The sequence below is a fragment of the Colias eurytheme genome, chromosome 2 (assembly GCF_061535395.1).
Source record: "Colias eurytheme isolate Ceu_HAF_F1 chromosome 2, ilColEury1 Martin Lab GWU primary, whole genome shotgun sequence".
Lineage (NCBI taxonomy): Eukaryota > Metazoa > Arthropoda > Insecta > Lepidoptera > Pieridae > Colias > Colias eurytheme.
This window is the reverse complement of record NC_142981.1, coordinates 9,784,832-9,802,867: the sequence shown is the minus strand read 5'-3', so window position 1 is coordinate 9,802,867 and position 18,036 is coordinate 9,784,832. Positions and strand designations below refer to the sequence as shown.

The 18,036-nt window shown below is 43.9% G+C and overlaps 1 protein-coding gene, 1 long non-coding RNA gene and 1 pseudogene across 2 annotated transcripts in view; all 3 read left to right on the top strand.

Moving 5' to 3' along the window:
- Positions 1–5,452, top strand: part of LOC149910618 (exocyst complex component 4-like) — a 31,615-nt gene extending 26,163 nt beyond the window's left edge. The window contains exons 6-7 of the mRNA XM_090115604.1: positions 3,803–3,926; positions 5,106–5,452. Coding sequence (XP_089971730.1) covers positions 3,803–3,926; positions 5,106–5,239 — 258 coding nt within the window. The 3' untranslated portion in view covers positions 5,240–5,452. The remainder of the gene's footprint in view (positions 1–3,802; positions 3,927–5,105) is intronic.
- The window catches only part of LOC149910613 (uncharacterized), a 341,209-nt gene that overhangs the window by 86,948 nt on the left and 236,225 nt on the right, over positions 1–18,036 (top strand). The gene's annotated exons all lie outside the window — the stretch shown is intronic.
- On the top strand, positions 195–1,036 carry LOC149910619 (uncharacterized; annotated as a pseudogene).

The following is an 18,036-nucleotide window of genomic DNA, read 5'->3' as shown; positions in this document are numbered from 1 at the left end:
ATATCGTATAATTCGGGTGCCTTACAGTCAACTGTTCATAAATATATTTTTGGCACTGAAGCAAACCATGAGATAGTCCGATTAGAAAACATTCGTTAAAAATTAAACGTGAAAAAAGAATCAAAAAGAAAAAAGTTATCAAGCCTACCACTAACAAGGACGTTCATTATGGCGAAGAGTGCCTAAAAGTTGACATGGACGATAACCAATATGAAATAGCTAAAAGGGACTTTTTGTTTAGATTAGAAATCACTTCTGAAGAAAAAGACAAGATCGAACAAGACACAATCTTACAAAGTGCTAGTCCTTTATGGTTGGAAACCAGAAGGAAATTGCTTACAGCTTCATGGTTTTCTTCAGTATGTAAACGACGCCCAAGCTCCAATTGTGCACCATTAGTGAAACAAATTTTATATGGAAGAGATTTAAGTAATGTTCCGTCCATCAAACATGGTAAAAATAATGAGTACGCCGCACTACGCGATCTTGAACAAGTGCTGAACACGGAAATTTTGCCGTGCGGTTTGACGATAGACAAAGAAATTTCTTTACTCGGTGCAAGTCCGGATGGAAAATGTGCACACGGCATAGTGGAAATCAAATGCCCGTCGTCAGCTTATGGAATGGACCCAGAAGAAGCAATACGACAAAAAAAAGTCGACTTTTGGAAATACGCTTCGACTTCGAAACAAATAGTAGTAAACACAAAACATAAATGGTATTTACAAATTCAAGGTCAGCTAAGAATTACAGGGGAAAAGACTTGTCTTTGCTATTTGGACGGGCCCTGGAAAAATGAAACATGAATTTATAGCCAGAGACGATCAATTCTGGAAGGAGAATATGGAAACACATTTACATAATTAGATTTTATAAGAACTGTCTCCTTCCAGAATTGATCGATCCAAGACTTAAAAGAAATATAGAACTACGGGAACATTCGACACATTGCCATAATAATATAATGAAAACTAAAAATTAATAAAAAATAATATATTTTTCGTGAGTTTTATTTATTTTTTTATCTTTTACCCTACTCTACCCTACCCTACACTATACACTACTCTACTCTACACTACTTTACCCTATTCTACCCTACTATACCTTACCAAACTTCACATAAACCATAATAACCAAATAGACCGGAAAAAGCCTAAACATTTTGTTTGGATAGGTGAGCCCGTTCTTGAGTTATAAAATTACAACGCAAAGTGGCATTGATTTTAATATTTATAGATTAATAATGTTTCACTTTTCAGTATATTGGAACCTAAAAAGTATTTGAAAGTACGTATCAGTAGTATATGTGTGTGCCAAATAAACGTATTTTATTTCTAGTTTTTGAAAACCCACTTGCATTTGATACCACAACAAAATTATATACTAACAAAACGAGCCCAAACTCGGCACACCTAGCTCAGCTGGTATATTAGTTCTAGTAGCAGTCTTCGAAGTACACCTTCAGGTCACTCCATCAAGTCCGGAGGTAAGGTCTCAACATAACTAACAAAACGAGCCCAAACTCGGTAAACTTAGCTCTATTCGTCTATTAGTTCCAGTAGCAGTCTTCGAAATACACTTTGGCACGTACTTGTTTACCAATCAATCACTGTCCAATGAAATTATCTATAATGGTATCTACTTCTGTGACGATTCAACGTTACAAACTTTTTAAAAACAAATCAAAGTAAAGTTAAAAAAAACTGCAATAAAAATAAGCTCAACTATCAAGTCGTGTTAGTTTACTCATAATTTCGCCGCTTCGCGCATTTCGCTGTGTGTGTGAACCGTGCACGTGTAGTAGTAAGACCCAATATCTAAAATTGATGCGCGTCAATTCGTAAACGCGTCCTTAAAATACAAAAATGGTGTAGCCTAAATATGAATTTACAAGAAGAAACAATCCGAATTAATACACCTTGTAAAAGTAAATACCTACGTTTTTATCAGTTCTATATTTCGAAATCTTGTTTTGTTATGGACGCCGAAGGTTATTGTACCTAAATTATTTATAATATGTACAGTTTGATATTTGTATTATACATATATTCAATAATTATTTTAAACCAGAATTTACAATACTCGTATGTAGGTATACCTACTAAATTATTTTTAAAACGATAAATTAAATTAAATTAAAAAACACAAAATATGCAGAAATAAATTAAAATTATTATTATACGAGCATAGAACCTCCACCTTTTTGTTTTAGGAATAAAAAGAAAATAGTTTGACAGGCTTAGTGCTTGACAAAGTGGTGACGTCACGTATCGATAAAAATACAATAATTATAATATCTATCTTTTATGTATTTATGTTTTAACATTTTGGTGAAATATATTATTTCAGTTTAATTTGAACACGTTCTTGTAGATAAGTTGATTTCGGTGATCATTTTAAAAATGCCACGTATTATAATTGCGCAGTATTTGGCTGCTTGAATTCAACTATACCAATTATACCACCATATGATTTTGTGTAATATGTCGAGAAAATGGATGACATTTTCGTTGCTGCTTTAAGAGAACACATAAACTGTAAAGTGGCTGAATTAATTTTCAACGAATTAAACATAAACAGTTACTTAAAAAAACTGTTCATAAGATTGAGAATATTTTACACTATAAAATTACCAATAAATTCCGAATTAGTCGTAGTAGACGAAAGTATTTTTCAGTAAATAATTTGTAATTTTTTTTCGAATAAAGGCATATTTATGTAATGGTTATTTTAATATCTGTACATATAATAAAATCGTAGGAAAGTCAAAACTGTAGATTGAATATTTTTTTAAAGAATACTTGTGACAATCTATTGTCCGAAGCCAAAAATATAGTTAGGCTACAAACTGAAACAATCGATATTTATTTAACGTGAAGTCATTGACATCACTTTTCTATACTATGTATCTTTGTATCTATCATTCAAAATCTGTGGATGTGTCACCCGCTACTATCGATCCCCCTGAATACCCCTAAATCATAGAAATCTAATTAATAACAAGGCAATAGAAGTGGTAAGCGCGCGTGACATTGTCGCCGCTCAGGTGGTTACCATGCCACATGACCATGACCATTCTTATTATCACGTTTAACACAAATTTCAACCTTATTTCTATGAGTTTATGTTCAAAGTTATATCTATTGAAAATTGACAACCTCTGTTGTAGAAAAGCCGAATTTTTGCGTATTTGAGCAAAAATAAACAAAACGTCTCATATGCTTAGGGATCCGGATGTTATTCTAAAATAAACCGTAAATTCGTGCGTTAGGATACATATTAAAAAGCTTAATTTAATATTTAAGTTAGTTTTCACTAAAATCAAGCTGTCCAATAAAAGGCATAGTTTACTTGTGTGTACTGTTTAGCTATCGGTTTAAATGTGTTGATTTTGGCGACAGCGGTTTTCATACGAATTATGACATTATAGCACTTCTGTGTCTTGTTATTTAGATTTCTATGCCTTAAATTCTCGTAAACACGCTTGCTTGCAATTTGAACGTTTTGTATGAAGTTTCCTTACTGTATGTAACTGTATATTGTGTTATGTTAATACATTAAAATGTCAATTGTAACCTGTGTTGATCATGTCAATACGCGTTATGAAATTATTGATTACGATTTAAAAAAATAAGTGTATCCGAGCCTTATTCCTGTGACTTTGAAACTTTACTCTCAACGCGCCCAAGTTTCACTTCAATTGAGTTGTACTGAGGACAACGAAAGGATTTCAACAAATTTTTTTAAGTTATACATGCTTGAAAAAAAAAAGAGAAATTTATCTTCCAAAAAAACATTACAGATGCGCATCGAATGCTTCCACTACTTGGACCAGAAGGGCGGTGAAGGTGAAGCGGGTGGTACAGCGCGACTAGCTGCCAGTCTGCAGTCAGAATTTAGCGAGATTGGAGCCGCAACGTCTTGCTGTGAGATAATACACAACACACACAAACATTCACATGCACCAAACACCAAACTTTCATACTTTCAAATTCATACATACACACACGCACACACACGTGAGTACAATAAAATTTCATACACACCACTCACAGTTTGAGTTTTACACACACATACGTACACAGCGCATAGAGTGCTTCTGCTACCTGGAACCACCAAACTCCAATATACACAGACACACACAGTTTGCATATACCAAACTTTCATAAACACACATACACAAATCCAATCCACACACACACATTAAACTCACAGATACAATTTATATTCACTCATAACAATACAATGGCATTTACACTCGCCCATACGTTATTGTGGAGCCAATTTAATAGGCAACATTTGACGTCTATCGATTTTATTTTCGTAGAGAGGTAACCTGCTAAAACATCGAATAAAGTGAATTAATCGATACGGACTTGAAACATATGGCAATTGTAAAATTCATCAGCAAATCCCTGTCCAAGTAATATATTATTTTCTTTCGTAAATTCAAGGAGCAAAATGAAACTATTATCTACATAATTTAAAAAAATGCGTTTATTCAGGTGTCATAGATATAATAATAATAAATAAAATTCTGTTTTATTATAAACACAACGCATTTATTAATTTCGAAACGTGACGAGTGACGAGAAACGTCTCTTTTATTTAAAAAGTAAAAGGTTAATTGACACATCATTGTAGCGACGGCAGTTCTTTAAATCTGTAATTGTTTATTATGTTTGGAATGTTTATCGGTCATTATTATTATAAATATTTAATTGTTATTGAAAAAAGTTAAACAAATGTACAGTTCTAACAAAACGAAATAACATATTATTATTCTATGCCGTTGTTACTAGGTTACGTTGTTGAATTTTGTTGAACTGTCGTATGTTGCCTATTAAAATGACTACTATAACATTTACATTCGCTTTTCACACCCAATGGGATGGTTATGTCGGTAGCTAAGTATCTTATTTATTCTTTTTGTTGATGTTGCAGTAATTATAAGTCTGTAGCCAAAACATACTATTGTTTTTACTTCATTTAAATTTTACATGAAATTTTAATGAACGGTCTATGTAAACTGTATTAAACAATTATTACGTGTAGAATGAATACTTTTTATGTTATCCAACACAACACTCTCGCTCGTGTTACAGTACATAATGAACGGCATCAGCGAGAAGATGTCCGCCGCGGTAGTATGGCGCTGGCAATCAGAGCGCGGGGCCACAGCAAACAGCGTGTGGTGCGCAGCTCGCGGGTGGTGCTGATGCGAGACTCGCAGCGCTGAGGCGCTGTCTCGCAGCGCTGAGGCGCTGTCTCGCAGCGCTGAGGCGCTGTCTCGCAGCGCTGAGGCGCTGTCTCGCAGCGCTGAGACGCTGTCTCGCAGCGCTGAGGCGCTGTCTCGCAGCGCTGAGACGCTGTCTCGCAGCACTGCGACCCCCGCACGACGGGCTCCACGCTGCCCAGGCGTACTTGGACCTGCTGGCGTGCACACCCGAGGTGAGGCTCTATGGTATGATTATATGGGAGTGTAAAAATGGTGACCAAAATGTGTTAACTGCACCTACTTGCGTGGTTATGTGAGTTTATGCTAGAATTATACGTCACTGTTGCGACGAGCTGCACGCTGCGCATGCGTACGCGTTGCTGGCACGTGCGGCGGCACGCAATGCACGATTTTATGTTGCTAACACGTTACGCGGCACGCAAGGTACGATTTTATGTTGCTAACACGTTCGGCGGCACGCAAGGTACGATTTTATGTTGCTAACACGTTCGGCGGCACGCAAGGTACGATTTTATGTTGCTAACACGTTACGCGGCACGCAATGCATGATTTTATGTTGCTAACACGTTACGCGGCACGCAAGGTACGATTTTATGTTGCTAACACGTTACGCGGCACGCAAGGTACGATTTTATGTTGCTAACACGTTCGGCGGCACGCAAGGTACGATTTTATGTTGCTAACACGTTCGGCGGCACGCAAGGTACGATTTTATGTTGCTAACACGTTACGCGGCACGCAATGCATGATTTTATGTTGCTAACACGTTACGCGGCACGCAAGGTACGATTTTATGTTGCTAACACGTTACGCGGCACGCAAGGTACGATTTTATGTTGCTAACACGTTACGCGGCACGCAATGCACGATTTAATGTTGCTAACACGTTCGGCGGCACGCAAGGTACGATTTTATGTTGCTAACACGTTCGGCGGCACGCAAGGTACGATTTTTTGTTGCTAACACGTTACGCGGCATGCCATGTACGATTTTATGTTGCTAACACATTCGGCGGCACGCAAGGTACGATTTTATGTTGCTAACACGTTACGCGGCACGCAAGGTACGATTTTATGTTGCTAACACATTCGGCGGCACGCAAGGTACGATTTTATGTTGCTAACACATTCGGCGGCACGCAAGGTACGATTTTATGTTGCTAACACGTTACGCGGCACGCAAGGTACGATTTTATGTTGCTAACACGTTCGGCGGCACGCAAGGTACGATTTTATGTTGCTAACACGTTACGCGGCACGCAAGGTACGATTTTATGTTGCTAACACGTTCGGCGGCACGCAAGGTACGATTTTATGTTGCTAACACGTTCGGCGGCACGCAAGGTACGATTTTATGTTGCTAACACGTTACGCGGCACGCAATGTACGATTTTATGTTGCTAACACGTTCGGCGGCACGCAAGGTACGATTTTATGTTGCTAACACGTTACGCGGCACGCAATGCACGATTTTATGTTGCTAACACGTTCGGCGGCACGCAAGGCACGATTTTATGTTGCTAACACGTTCGGCGGCACGCAAGGTACGATTTTATGTTGCTAACACGTTACGCGGCACGCAAGGTACGATTTTATGTTACTAACACATTCGGCGGCACGCTAGATACGATTTTTTGTTGCTAACACGTTACGCGGCACGCAAGGTACGATTTTATGTTGCTAACACGTTACGCGGCATGCAGTGTACGATTTTATGTTGCTGACACGTTCGGCGGCACGCAAGGTACGATTTTATGTTGCTAACACGTTACGCGGCACGCAATGTACGATTTTATGTTGCTAACACGTTCGGCGGCACGCAAGGTACGATTTTATGTTGCTAACACGTTACGCGGCACGCAATGTACGATTTTATGTTGCTAACACGTTCGGTGGCACGCAAGGTACGATTTTATGTTGTTAACACGTTACGCGGCACGCAATGTACGATTTTATGTTGCTAAAACATTCGGCGGCACGCAAGGTACGATTTTATGTTGCTAACACGTTCGGCGGCACGCAAGGTACGATTTTATGTTGCTAACACGTTACGCGGCACGCAATGTACGATTTTATGTTGCCAACACATTCGGCGGCACGCAAGGTACGATTTTATGTTGCAAACACGTTCGGCGGCACGCAAGGTACGATTTTATGTTGCTAACACGTTCGGCGGCACGCAAGGTACGATTTTATGTTGCTAACACGTTACGCGGCGCGCAATGTACGATTTTATGTTGCTAACACATTCGGCGGCACGCAAGGTACGATTTAATGTTGCTAACACGTTCGGCGGCACGCAAGGTACGATTTTATGTTGCTAACACATTCGGCGGCACGCAAGGTACGATTTTATGTTGCTAACACGTTACGCGGCACGCAATGCACGATTTTATGTTGTTAACACGTTCGGCGGCACGCAAGGTACGATTTTATGTTGCTAACACGTTCGGCGGCACGCAAGGTACGATTTTATGTTGCTAACACGTTCGGCGGCACGCAAGGTACGATTTTATGTTGCTAACACGTTACGCGGCACGCAAGGTACGATTTTATGTTGCTAACACGTTCGGCGGCACGCAAGGTACGATTTTATGTTGCTAACACGTTCGGCGGCACGCAAGGTACGATTTTATGTTGCTAACACGTTACGCGGCACGCAATGCATGATTTTATGTTGCTAACACGTTACGCGGCACGCAAGGTACGATTTTATGTTGCTAACACGTTACGCGGCACGCAAGGTACGATTTTATGTTGCTAACACGTTACGCGGCACGCAATGCACGATTTAATGTTGCTAACACGTTCGGCGGCACGCAAGGTACGATTTTATGTTGCTAACACGTTCGGCGGCACGCAAGGTACGATTTTTTGTTGCTAACACGTTACGCGGCATGCCATGTACGATTTTATGTTGCTAACACATTCGGCGGCACGCAAGGTACGATTTTATGTTGCTAACTCGTTACGCGGCACGCAAGGTACGATTTTATGTTGCTAACACATTCGGCGGCACGCAAGGTACGATTTTATGTTGCTAACACATTCGGCGGCACGCAAGGTACGATTTTATGTTGCTTACACGTTACGCGGCACGCAAGGTACGATTTTATGTTGCTAACACGTTCGGCGGCACGCAAGGTACGATTTTATGTTGCTAACACGTTACGCGGCACGCAAGGTACGATTTTATGTTGCTAACACGTTCGGCGGCACGCAAGGTACGATTTTATGTTGCTAACACGTTCGGCGGCACGCAAGGTACGATTTTATGTTGCTAACACGTTACGCGGCACGCAATGTACGATTTTATGTTGCTAACACGTTCGGCGGCACGCAAGGTACGATTTTACGTTGCTAACACGTTACGCGGCACGCAATGCACGATTTTATGTTGCTAACACGTTCGGCGGCACGCAAGGCACGATTTTATGTTGCTAACACGTTCGGCGGCACGCAAGGTACGATTTTATGTTGCTAACACGTTACGCGGCACGCAATGTACGATTTTATGTTACTAACACATTCGGCGGCACGCTAGGTACGATTTTATGTTGCTAACACGTTACGCGGCACGCAAGGTACGATTTTATGTTGCTAACACGTTCGACGGCACGCAAGGTACGATTTTATGTTGCTAACACGTTCGGCGGCACGCAAGGTACGATTTTATGTTGCTAACACGTTACGCGGCACGCAATGTACGATTTTATGTTGCTAACACGTTCGGCGGCACGCAAGGTACGATTTTATGTTGCTAACACGTTACGCGGCACGCAATGTACGATTTTATGTTGCTAACACGTTCGGTGGCACGCAAGGTACGATTTTATGTTGTTAACACGTTACGCGGAACGCAATGTACGATTTTATGTTGCTAAAACATTCGGCGGCACGCAAGGTACGATTTTATGTTGCTAACACGTTCGGCGGCACGCAAGGTACGATTTTATGTTGCTAACACGTTACGCGGCACGCAATGTACGATTTTATGTTGCCAACACATTCGGCGGCACGCAAGGTACGATTTTATGTTGCAAACACGTTCGGCGGCACGCAAGGTACGATTTTATGTTGCTAACACGTTCGGCGGCACGCAAGGTACGATTTTATGTTGCTAACACGTTCGGCGGCACGCAAGGCACGATTTTATGTTGCTAACACATTCGGCGGCACGAAAGGTACGATTTTATGTTGCTAACACGTTACGCGGCACGCAATGCACGATTTTATGTTGTTAACACGTTCGGCGGCACGCAAGGTACGATTTTATGTTGCTAACACGTTCGGCGGCACGCAAGGTACGATTTTATGTTGCTAACACGTTCGGCGGCATGCAAGGTACGATTTTATGTTGCTAACACGTTACGCGGCACGCAATGTACGATTTTATGTTGCTAACACGTTCGGCGGCACGCAAGGTACGATTTTATGTTGCTAACACGTTACGAGGCACGCAATGTACGATTTTATGTTGCTAACACGTTCGGTGGCACGCAAGGTACGATTTTATGTTGCAAACACGTTACGCGGCACGCACTGTACGATTTTATGTTGTTCACACATTCGGCGGCATGCAAGGTACGATTTTATGTTGCTAACACGTTCGGCGGCACGCAAGGTACGATTTTATGTTGCTAACACGTTCGGCGGCACGCAAGGTACGATTTTTTGTTGCTAACACGTTACGCGGCACGCCATGTACGATTTTATGTTGCTAACACATTCGGCTGCACGCAAGGTACGATTTTATGTTGCTAACACGTTACGCGGCACGCAAGGTACGATTTTATGTTGCTTACACATTCGGCGGCACGCAAGGTACGATTTTATGTTGCTAACACGTTCGGCGGCACGCAAGGTACGATTTTATGTTGCTAACACGTTACGCGGCACGCAATGTACGATTTTATGTTGCTTACACATTCGGCGGCACGCAAGGTAGGATTTTATGTTGCTTACACGTTACGCGGCACGCAAGGTACGATTTTATTTTGCTTACACGTTCGGCGGCTCGCAAGGTACGATTTTATGTTGCTAACACGTTCGGCGGCACGCAAGGTACGATTTTATGTTGCTAACACGTTACGCGGCACGCAATGTACGATTTTATGTTGCTAACACGTTCGGTGGCACGTAAGGTACGATTTTATGTTGCTAACACGTTACGCGGCACGCAATGCACGATTTTATGTTGCTAACACGTTCGGAGGCACGCAAGGTACGATTTTATGTTGCTAACACGTTCGGCGGCACGCAAAGTACGATTTTATGTTGCTAACACGTTCGCCGGCACGCAAGGTACGATTTTATGTTGCTAACACGTTACGCGGCATGCAGTGTACGATTTTATGTTGCTGACACGTTCGGCGGCACGCAAGGTACGATTTTATGTTGCTAACACGTTACGCGGCACGCAATGTACGATTTTATGTTGCTAACAGGTTCGGTGGCACGCAAGGTACGATTTTATGTTGCTAACACGTTACGCGGCACGCAATGTACGATTTTATGTTGCTAACACATTCGGCGGCACGCAAGGTACGATTTTATGTTGCTTCCACGTTACGTGGCACGCAAGGTACGATTTTATGTTGCTAACACGTTACGCGGCACGCAATGCACGATTTTATGTTGCTAACACGTTCGGCGGCACACAAGGTACGATTTTATGTTGCTAACACGTTCGGCGGCATGCAAGGTACGATTTTATGTTGCTAACACGTTACGCGGCACGTAAGGTACGATTTTATGTTGCTAACACGTTCGGCGGCACGCAAGGTACGATTTTATGTTGCTAACACGTTCGGCGGCACGCAAGGTACGATTTTATGTTGCTAACACGTTACGCGGCACGCCATGTACGATTTTATGTTGCTTACACATTCGGCGGCACGCAAGGTACGATTTTTTGTTGCTAACACGTTACGCGGCATGCCATGTACGATTTTATGTTGCTAACACATTCGGCGGCACGCAAGGTACGATTTTATGTTGCTAACACGTTACGCGGCACGCAAGGTACGATTTTATGTTGCTAACACATTCGGCGGCACGCAAGGTACGATTTTATGTTGCTAACACGTTACGCGGTACGCAAGGTACGATTTTATGTTGCTAACACGTTCGGCGGCACGCAAGGCACGATTTTATGTTGCTAACACGTTCGGCGGCACGCAAGGTACGATTTTATGTTGCTAACACGTTACGCGGCACGCAATGTACGATTTTATGTTGCTAACACGTTCGGCGGCATGCAAGGTACGATTTTATGTTGCTAACACGTTACGCGGCACGTAAGGTACGATTTTATGTTGCTAACACGTTACGCGGCACGCAATGTACGATTTTATGTTGCTCACACATTCGGCGGCACGCAAGGTACGATTTTATGTTGCTAACACGTTCGGCGGCACGCAAGGTACGATTTTATGTTGCTAACACGTTCGGCGGCACGCAAGGTACGATTTTATGTTGCTAACACGTTACGCGGCACGCCATGTACGATTTTATGTTGCTTACACATTCGGCGGCACGCAAGGTACGATTTTTTGTTGCTAACACGTTACGCGGCATGCCATGTACGATTTTATGTTGCTAACACATTCGGCGGCACGCAAGGTACGATTTTATGTTGCTAACACGTTACGCGGCACGCAAGGTACGATTTTATGTTGCTAACACGTTACGTGGCACGCAATGTACGATTTTATGTTGCTAACACGTTCGGCGGCACGCAAGGTACGATTTTATGTTGCTAACACGTTACGCGGCACGCAATGTACAATTTTATGTTGCTAACACGTTCGGTGGCACGCAAGGTACGATTTTATGTTGCTAATACGTTACGCGGCACGCAATGTACGATTTTATGTTGCTTACACATTCGGCGGCACGCAAGGTACGATTTTATGTTGCTAACACGTTACGCGGCACGCAAGGTACGATTTTATGTTGCTAACACGTTACGCGGCACGCAATGTACGATTTTATGTTGCTAACACGTTCGGTGGCACGTAAGGTACGATTTTATGTTGCTAACACGTTACGCGGCACGCAATGCACGATTTTATGTTGCTAACACGTTCGGCGGCACGCAAGGTACGATTTTATGTTGCTAACACGTTCGACGGCACGCAAGGTACGATTTTATGTTGCTAACACGTTACGCGGCACGCAATGTACGATTTTATGTTGCTCACACGTTACGCGGCACGCAATGTACGATTTTATGTTGCTAACACATTCGGCGGCACGCAAGGTGCGATTTTATGTTGCTTCCACGTTACGTGGCACGCAAGGTACGATTTTATTTTGCTTACACGTTCGGCGGCACGCAAGGTACGATTTCATGTTGCTTACACGTTCGGCGGCACGCAAGGTACGATTTTATGTTGCGCACACGTTCGGCGGCACGCAAGGTACGATTTTATGTTGCTAACACGTTCGGCGGCACGCAAGGTACGATTTTATGTTGCTAACACGTTACGCGGCACGCAAGGTACGATTTTATGTTGCTTACACGTTACGCGGCACGCAAGGTACGATTTTATGTTGCTAACACGTTACGCGGCACGCAATGTACGATTTTATGTTGCTAACACATTCGGCGGCACGCAAGGTACGATTTTATGTTGCTAACACGTTACGCGGCACGCAAGGTACGATTTTATGTTGCTAGCACGTTCGGCGGCACGCAAGGTACGATTTTATGTTGCTTACACGTTCGGCGGCACGCAAGGTACGATTTTATGTTGCTAACACGTTACGCGGCACGCAATGTACGGTTTTATGTTGCTAACACATTCGGCGGCACGCAAGGTACGATTTTATGTTGCTCACACGTTACGCGGTACGCAATGTACGATTTTATGTTGCTAACACGTTCGGCGGCACGCAAGGTACGATTTTATGTTGCTAACACGTTACACGGCACGCAAGGTACGATTTTATGTTGCTAACACGTTACGCGGCACGCAAGGTACGATTTTATGTTGCTTACACATTCGGCGGCACGCAAGGTACGATTTTATGTTGCTAACAGTTTACGCGGCACGCAAGGTACGATTTTATGTTGCTAACACGTTTGGCGGCACGCAAGGTACGATTTAATGTTGCTAACACGTTCGGCGGCACGCAAGGTACGTTTTTATGTTGCTTACACATTCGGCGGCACGCAAGGTACGATTTTATGTTGCTAACACGTTACGCGGCACGCAATGTACGATTTTATGTTGCTAACACGTTACGCGGCACGCAAGGTACGATTTTATGTTGCTAGCACGTTCGGCGGCACGCAAGGTACGATTTTATGTTGCTAACACGTTCGGCGGCACGCAAGGTACGATTTTATGTTGCTAACACATTACGCGGCACGCAAGGTACGATTTTATGTTGCTTACACGTTACGCGGCACGCAAGGTACGATTTTATGTTGCTCACACGTTACGCGGAACGCAAGGTACGATTTTATGTTGCTTACACGTTTGGCGGCACGCAAGGTGCGATTTTATGTTGCTTACACGTTACGCGGCACGCAAGGTACGATTTTATGTTGCTAACACGTTCGACGGCACGCAAGGTACGATTTTATGTTGCGTACACGTTACGCGACACGCAATGTACGATTTTATGTTGTTAACACGTTCGGCGGCACGCAAGGTACGATTTTATGTTGCTTACACGTTACGCGGCACGCAAGGTACGATTTTATGTTGCTAACACGTTACGCGGCACGCAATGTACGATTTAATGTTGCTAACACATTCGGCGGCACGCAAGGTACGATTTTATGTTGCAAACACGTTACGCGGCACGCAAGGTACGATTTTATGTTGCTAGCACGTTCGGCGGCACGCAAGGTACGATTTTATGTTGCTAACACGTTCGGCGGCACGCAAGGTACGATTTTATGTTGCTAACACGTTACGCGGCACGCAATGTACGGTTTTATGTTGCTAACACATTCGGCGGCACGCAAGGTACGATTTTATGTTGCTCACACGTTACGCGGAACGCAAGGTACGATTTTATGTTGCTTACACGTTTGGCGGCACGCAAGGTACGATTTCATGTTGCTTACACGTTCGGCGGCACGCAAGGTACGATTTTATGTTGCGCACACGTTCGGCGGCACGCAAGGTACGATTTTATGTTGCTAACACGTTCGGCGGCACGCAAGGTACGATTTTATGTTGCTTACACGTTACGCGGCACGCAAGGTACGATTTTATGTTGCTAACACGTTACGCGGCACGCAATGTACGATTTTATGTTGCTAACACATTCGGCGGCACGCAAGGTACGATTTTATGTTGCTAACACGTTCGGCGGCACGCAAGGTACGATTTTATGTTGCTAACACGTTCGGCGGCACGCAATGTACGATTTTATGTTGCTGACACGTTCGGCGGCACGCAAGGTACGATTTTATGTTGCTAACACGTTACGCGGCACGCAATGTACGATTTTATGATGCTAACAGGTTCGGTGGCACGCAAGGTACGATTTTATGTTGCTAACACGTTACGCGGCACGCAATGTACGGTTTTTTGTTGCTAACACATTCGGCGGCACGCAAGGTACGATTTTATGTTGCTCACACGTTACGCGGAACGCAAGGTACGATTTTATGTTGCTAACACGTTCGGCGGCACGCAAGGTACGATTTTATGTTGCTAACACGTTACGCGTCACGCAATGTACGATTTTATGTTGCTTACACGTTTGGCGGCACGCAAGGTACGATTTAATGTTGCTTACACGTTCGGCGGCACGCAAGGTACGATTTTATGTTGCTAACACGTTACGCGACACGCAATTTACGATTTTATGTTGCTAACACGTTCGGCGGCACGCAAGGTACGATTTTATGTTGCTAACACGTTACGCGGCACGCAAGGTACGATTTTATGTTGCTAACACGTTACGCGGCACGCAAGGTACGATTTTATGTTGCTTACACATTCGGCGGCACGCAAGGTACGATTTTATGTTGCTTACACGTTACGCGACACGCAATGTACGATTTAATGTTGCTAACACGTTCGGCGGCACGCAAGGTACGATTTTATGTTGCTTACACGTTCGGCGGCACGCAAGGTACGATTTTATGTTGCTAACACGTTACGCGGCACGCAAGGTACGATTTTATGTTGCTAACACGTTCGGCGGCACGCAAGGTACGATTTTATGTTGCTAACACGTTCGGCGGCACGCAAGGTACGATTTTATGTTGCTAACACGTTACGCGGCACGCAAGGTACGATTTTATGTTGCTAACACGTTCGGCGGCACGCAAGGTACGATTTTATGTTGCTAACACGTTCGGCGGCACGCAAGGTAAGATTTTATGTTGCTTACACGTTACGTGGCACGCAATGTACGATTTTATGTTGCTAACACGTTCGGCGGCACGCAAGGTACGATTTTATGTTGCTAACACGTTTGGCGGCACGCAAGGTACGATTTTATGTTGCTTACACGTTCGGCGGCACGCAAGGTACGATTTTATGTTGCTAACACGTTACGCGGCACGCAATGTACGATTTTATGTTGCTAACACGTTCGGCGGCTTGCAAGGTACGATTTTATGTTGCTTACACGTTACGCGGCACGCAATGTACGATTTTATGTTGCTTACACATTCGGCGGCACGCAAGGTACGATTTTATGTTGCTCACACGTTCGGCGGCACGCAAGGTACGATTTTATGTTGCTAACACGTTCGGCGGCACGCAAGGTACGATTTTATGTTGCTAACACGTTCGGCGGCACGCAAGGTACGATTTTATGTTGCTAACACGTTACGCGGCACGCAAGGTACGATTTTATGTTGCTAGCACGTTCGGCGGCACGCAAGGTACGATTTTATGTTGCTAACACGTTCGGCGGCACGCAAGGTACGATTTTATGTTGCTAACACATTACGCGGCACGCAAGGTACGATTTTATGTTGCTTACACGTTACGCGGCACGCAAGGTACGATTTTATGTTGCTCACACGTTACGCGGAACGCAAGGTACGATTTTATGTTGCTTACACGTTTGGCGGCACGCAAGGTGCGATTTTATGTTGCTTACACGTTACGCGGCACGCAAGGTACGATTTTATGTTGCTAACACGTTACGCGGCACGCAATGTACGATTTTATGTTGCTAACACATTCGGCGGCACGCAAGGTACGATTTTATGTTGCTAACACGTTACGCGGCACGCAAGGTACGATTTTATGTTGCTAGCACGTTCGGCGGCACGCAAGGTACGATTTTATGTTGCTAACACGTTCGGCGGCACGCAAGGTACGATTTTATGTTGCTAACACGTTACGCGGCACGCAATGTACGGTTTTATGTTGCTAACACATTCGGCGGCACGCAGTTGCTAACACGTTACGCGACACGCAATGTACGATTTTATGTTGCTAACGCGTTCGGCGGCACGCAAGGTACGATTTTATGTTGCTAACACGTTCGGCGGCACGCAAGGTACGATTTTATGTTGCTAACACGTACGGCGGCACGCAAGGTACGATTTTATGTTGCTAACACGTTCGACGGCACGCAAGGTACGATTTTATGTTGCTAACACGTTACGCGGCACGCAATGTACAATTTTATGTTGCTTACACGTTCGGCGGCACGCAAGGTACGATTTAATGTTGCTAACACGTTACGCGGCACGCAAGGTACGATTTTATGTTGCTAACACGTTCGGCGGCACGCAAGGTACGATTTTATGTTGCTAACACGTTCGGCGGCACGCAAGGTACGATTTTATGTTGCTCACACGTTCGGCGGCACGCAAGGTACGATTTTATGTTGCTAACACGTTCGGCGGCACGCAAGGTACGATTTTATGTTGCTAACACGTTCGGCGGCACGCAAGGTACGATTTTATGTTGCTAACACGTTACGCGGCACGCAAGGTACGATTTTATGTTGCTAACACGTTCGGCGGCACGCAAGGTACGATTTTATGTTGCTAACACGTTCGGCGGCACGCAAGGTAAGATTTTATGTTGCTTACACGTTACGTGGCACGCAATGTACGATTTTATGTTGCTAACACGTTCGGCGGCACGCAAGGTACGATTTAATGTTGCTAACACGTTCGGCGGCACGCAAGGTACGATTTTATGTTGCTAACACGTTACGCGGCACGCAAGGTACGATTTTATGTTGCTTACACGTTCGGCGGCACGCAAGGTACGATTTTATGTTGCTAACACGTTACGCGACACGCAATGTACGATTTTATGTTGCTAACGCGTTCGGCGGCACGCAAGGTACGATTTTATGTTGCTAACACGTTCGGCGGCACGCAAGGTACGATTTTATGTTGCTAACACGTACGGCGGCACGCAAGGTACGATTTTATGTTGCTAACACGTTCGACGGCACGCAAGGTACGATTTTATGTTGCTAACACGTTACGCGGCACGCAATGTACAATTTTATGTTGCTTACACGTTCGGCGGCACGCAAGGTACGATTTAATGTTGCTAACACGTTACGCGGCACGCAAGGTACGATTTTATGTTGCTAACACGTTCGGCGGCACGCAAGGTACGATTTTATGTTGCTAACACGTTCGGCGGCACGCAAGGTACGATTTTATGTTGCTAACACGTTACGCGGCACGCAAGGTACGATTTTATGTTGCTAACACGTTCGGCGGCACGCAAGGTACGATTTTATGTTGCTAACACGTTCGGCGGCACGCAAGGTAAGATTTTATGTTGCTTACACGTTACGTGGCACGCAATGTACGATTTTATGTTGCTAACACGTTCG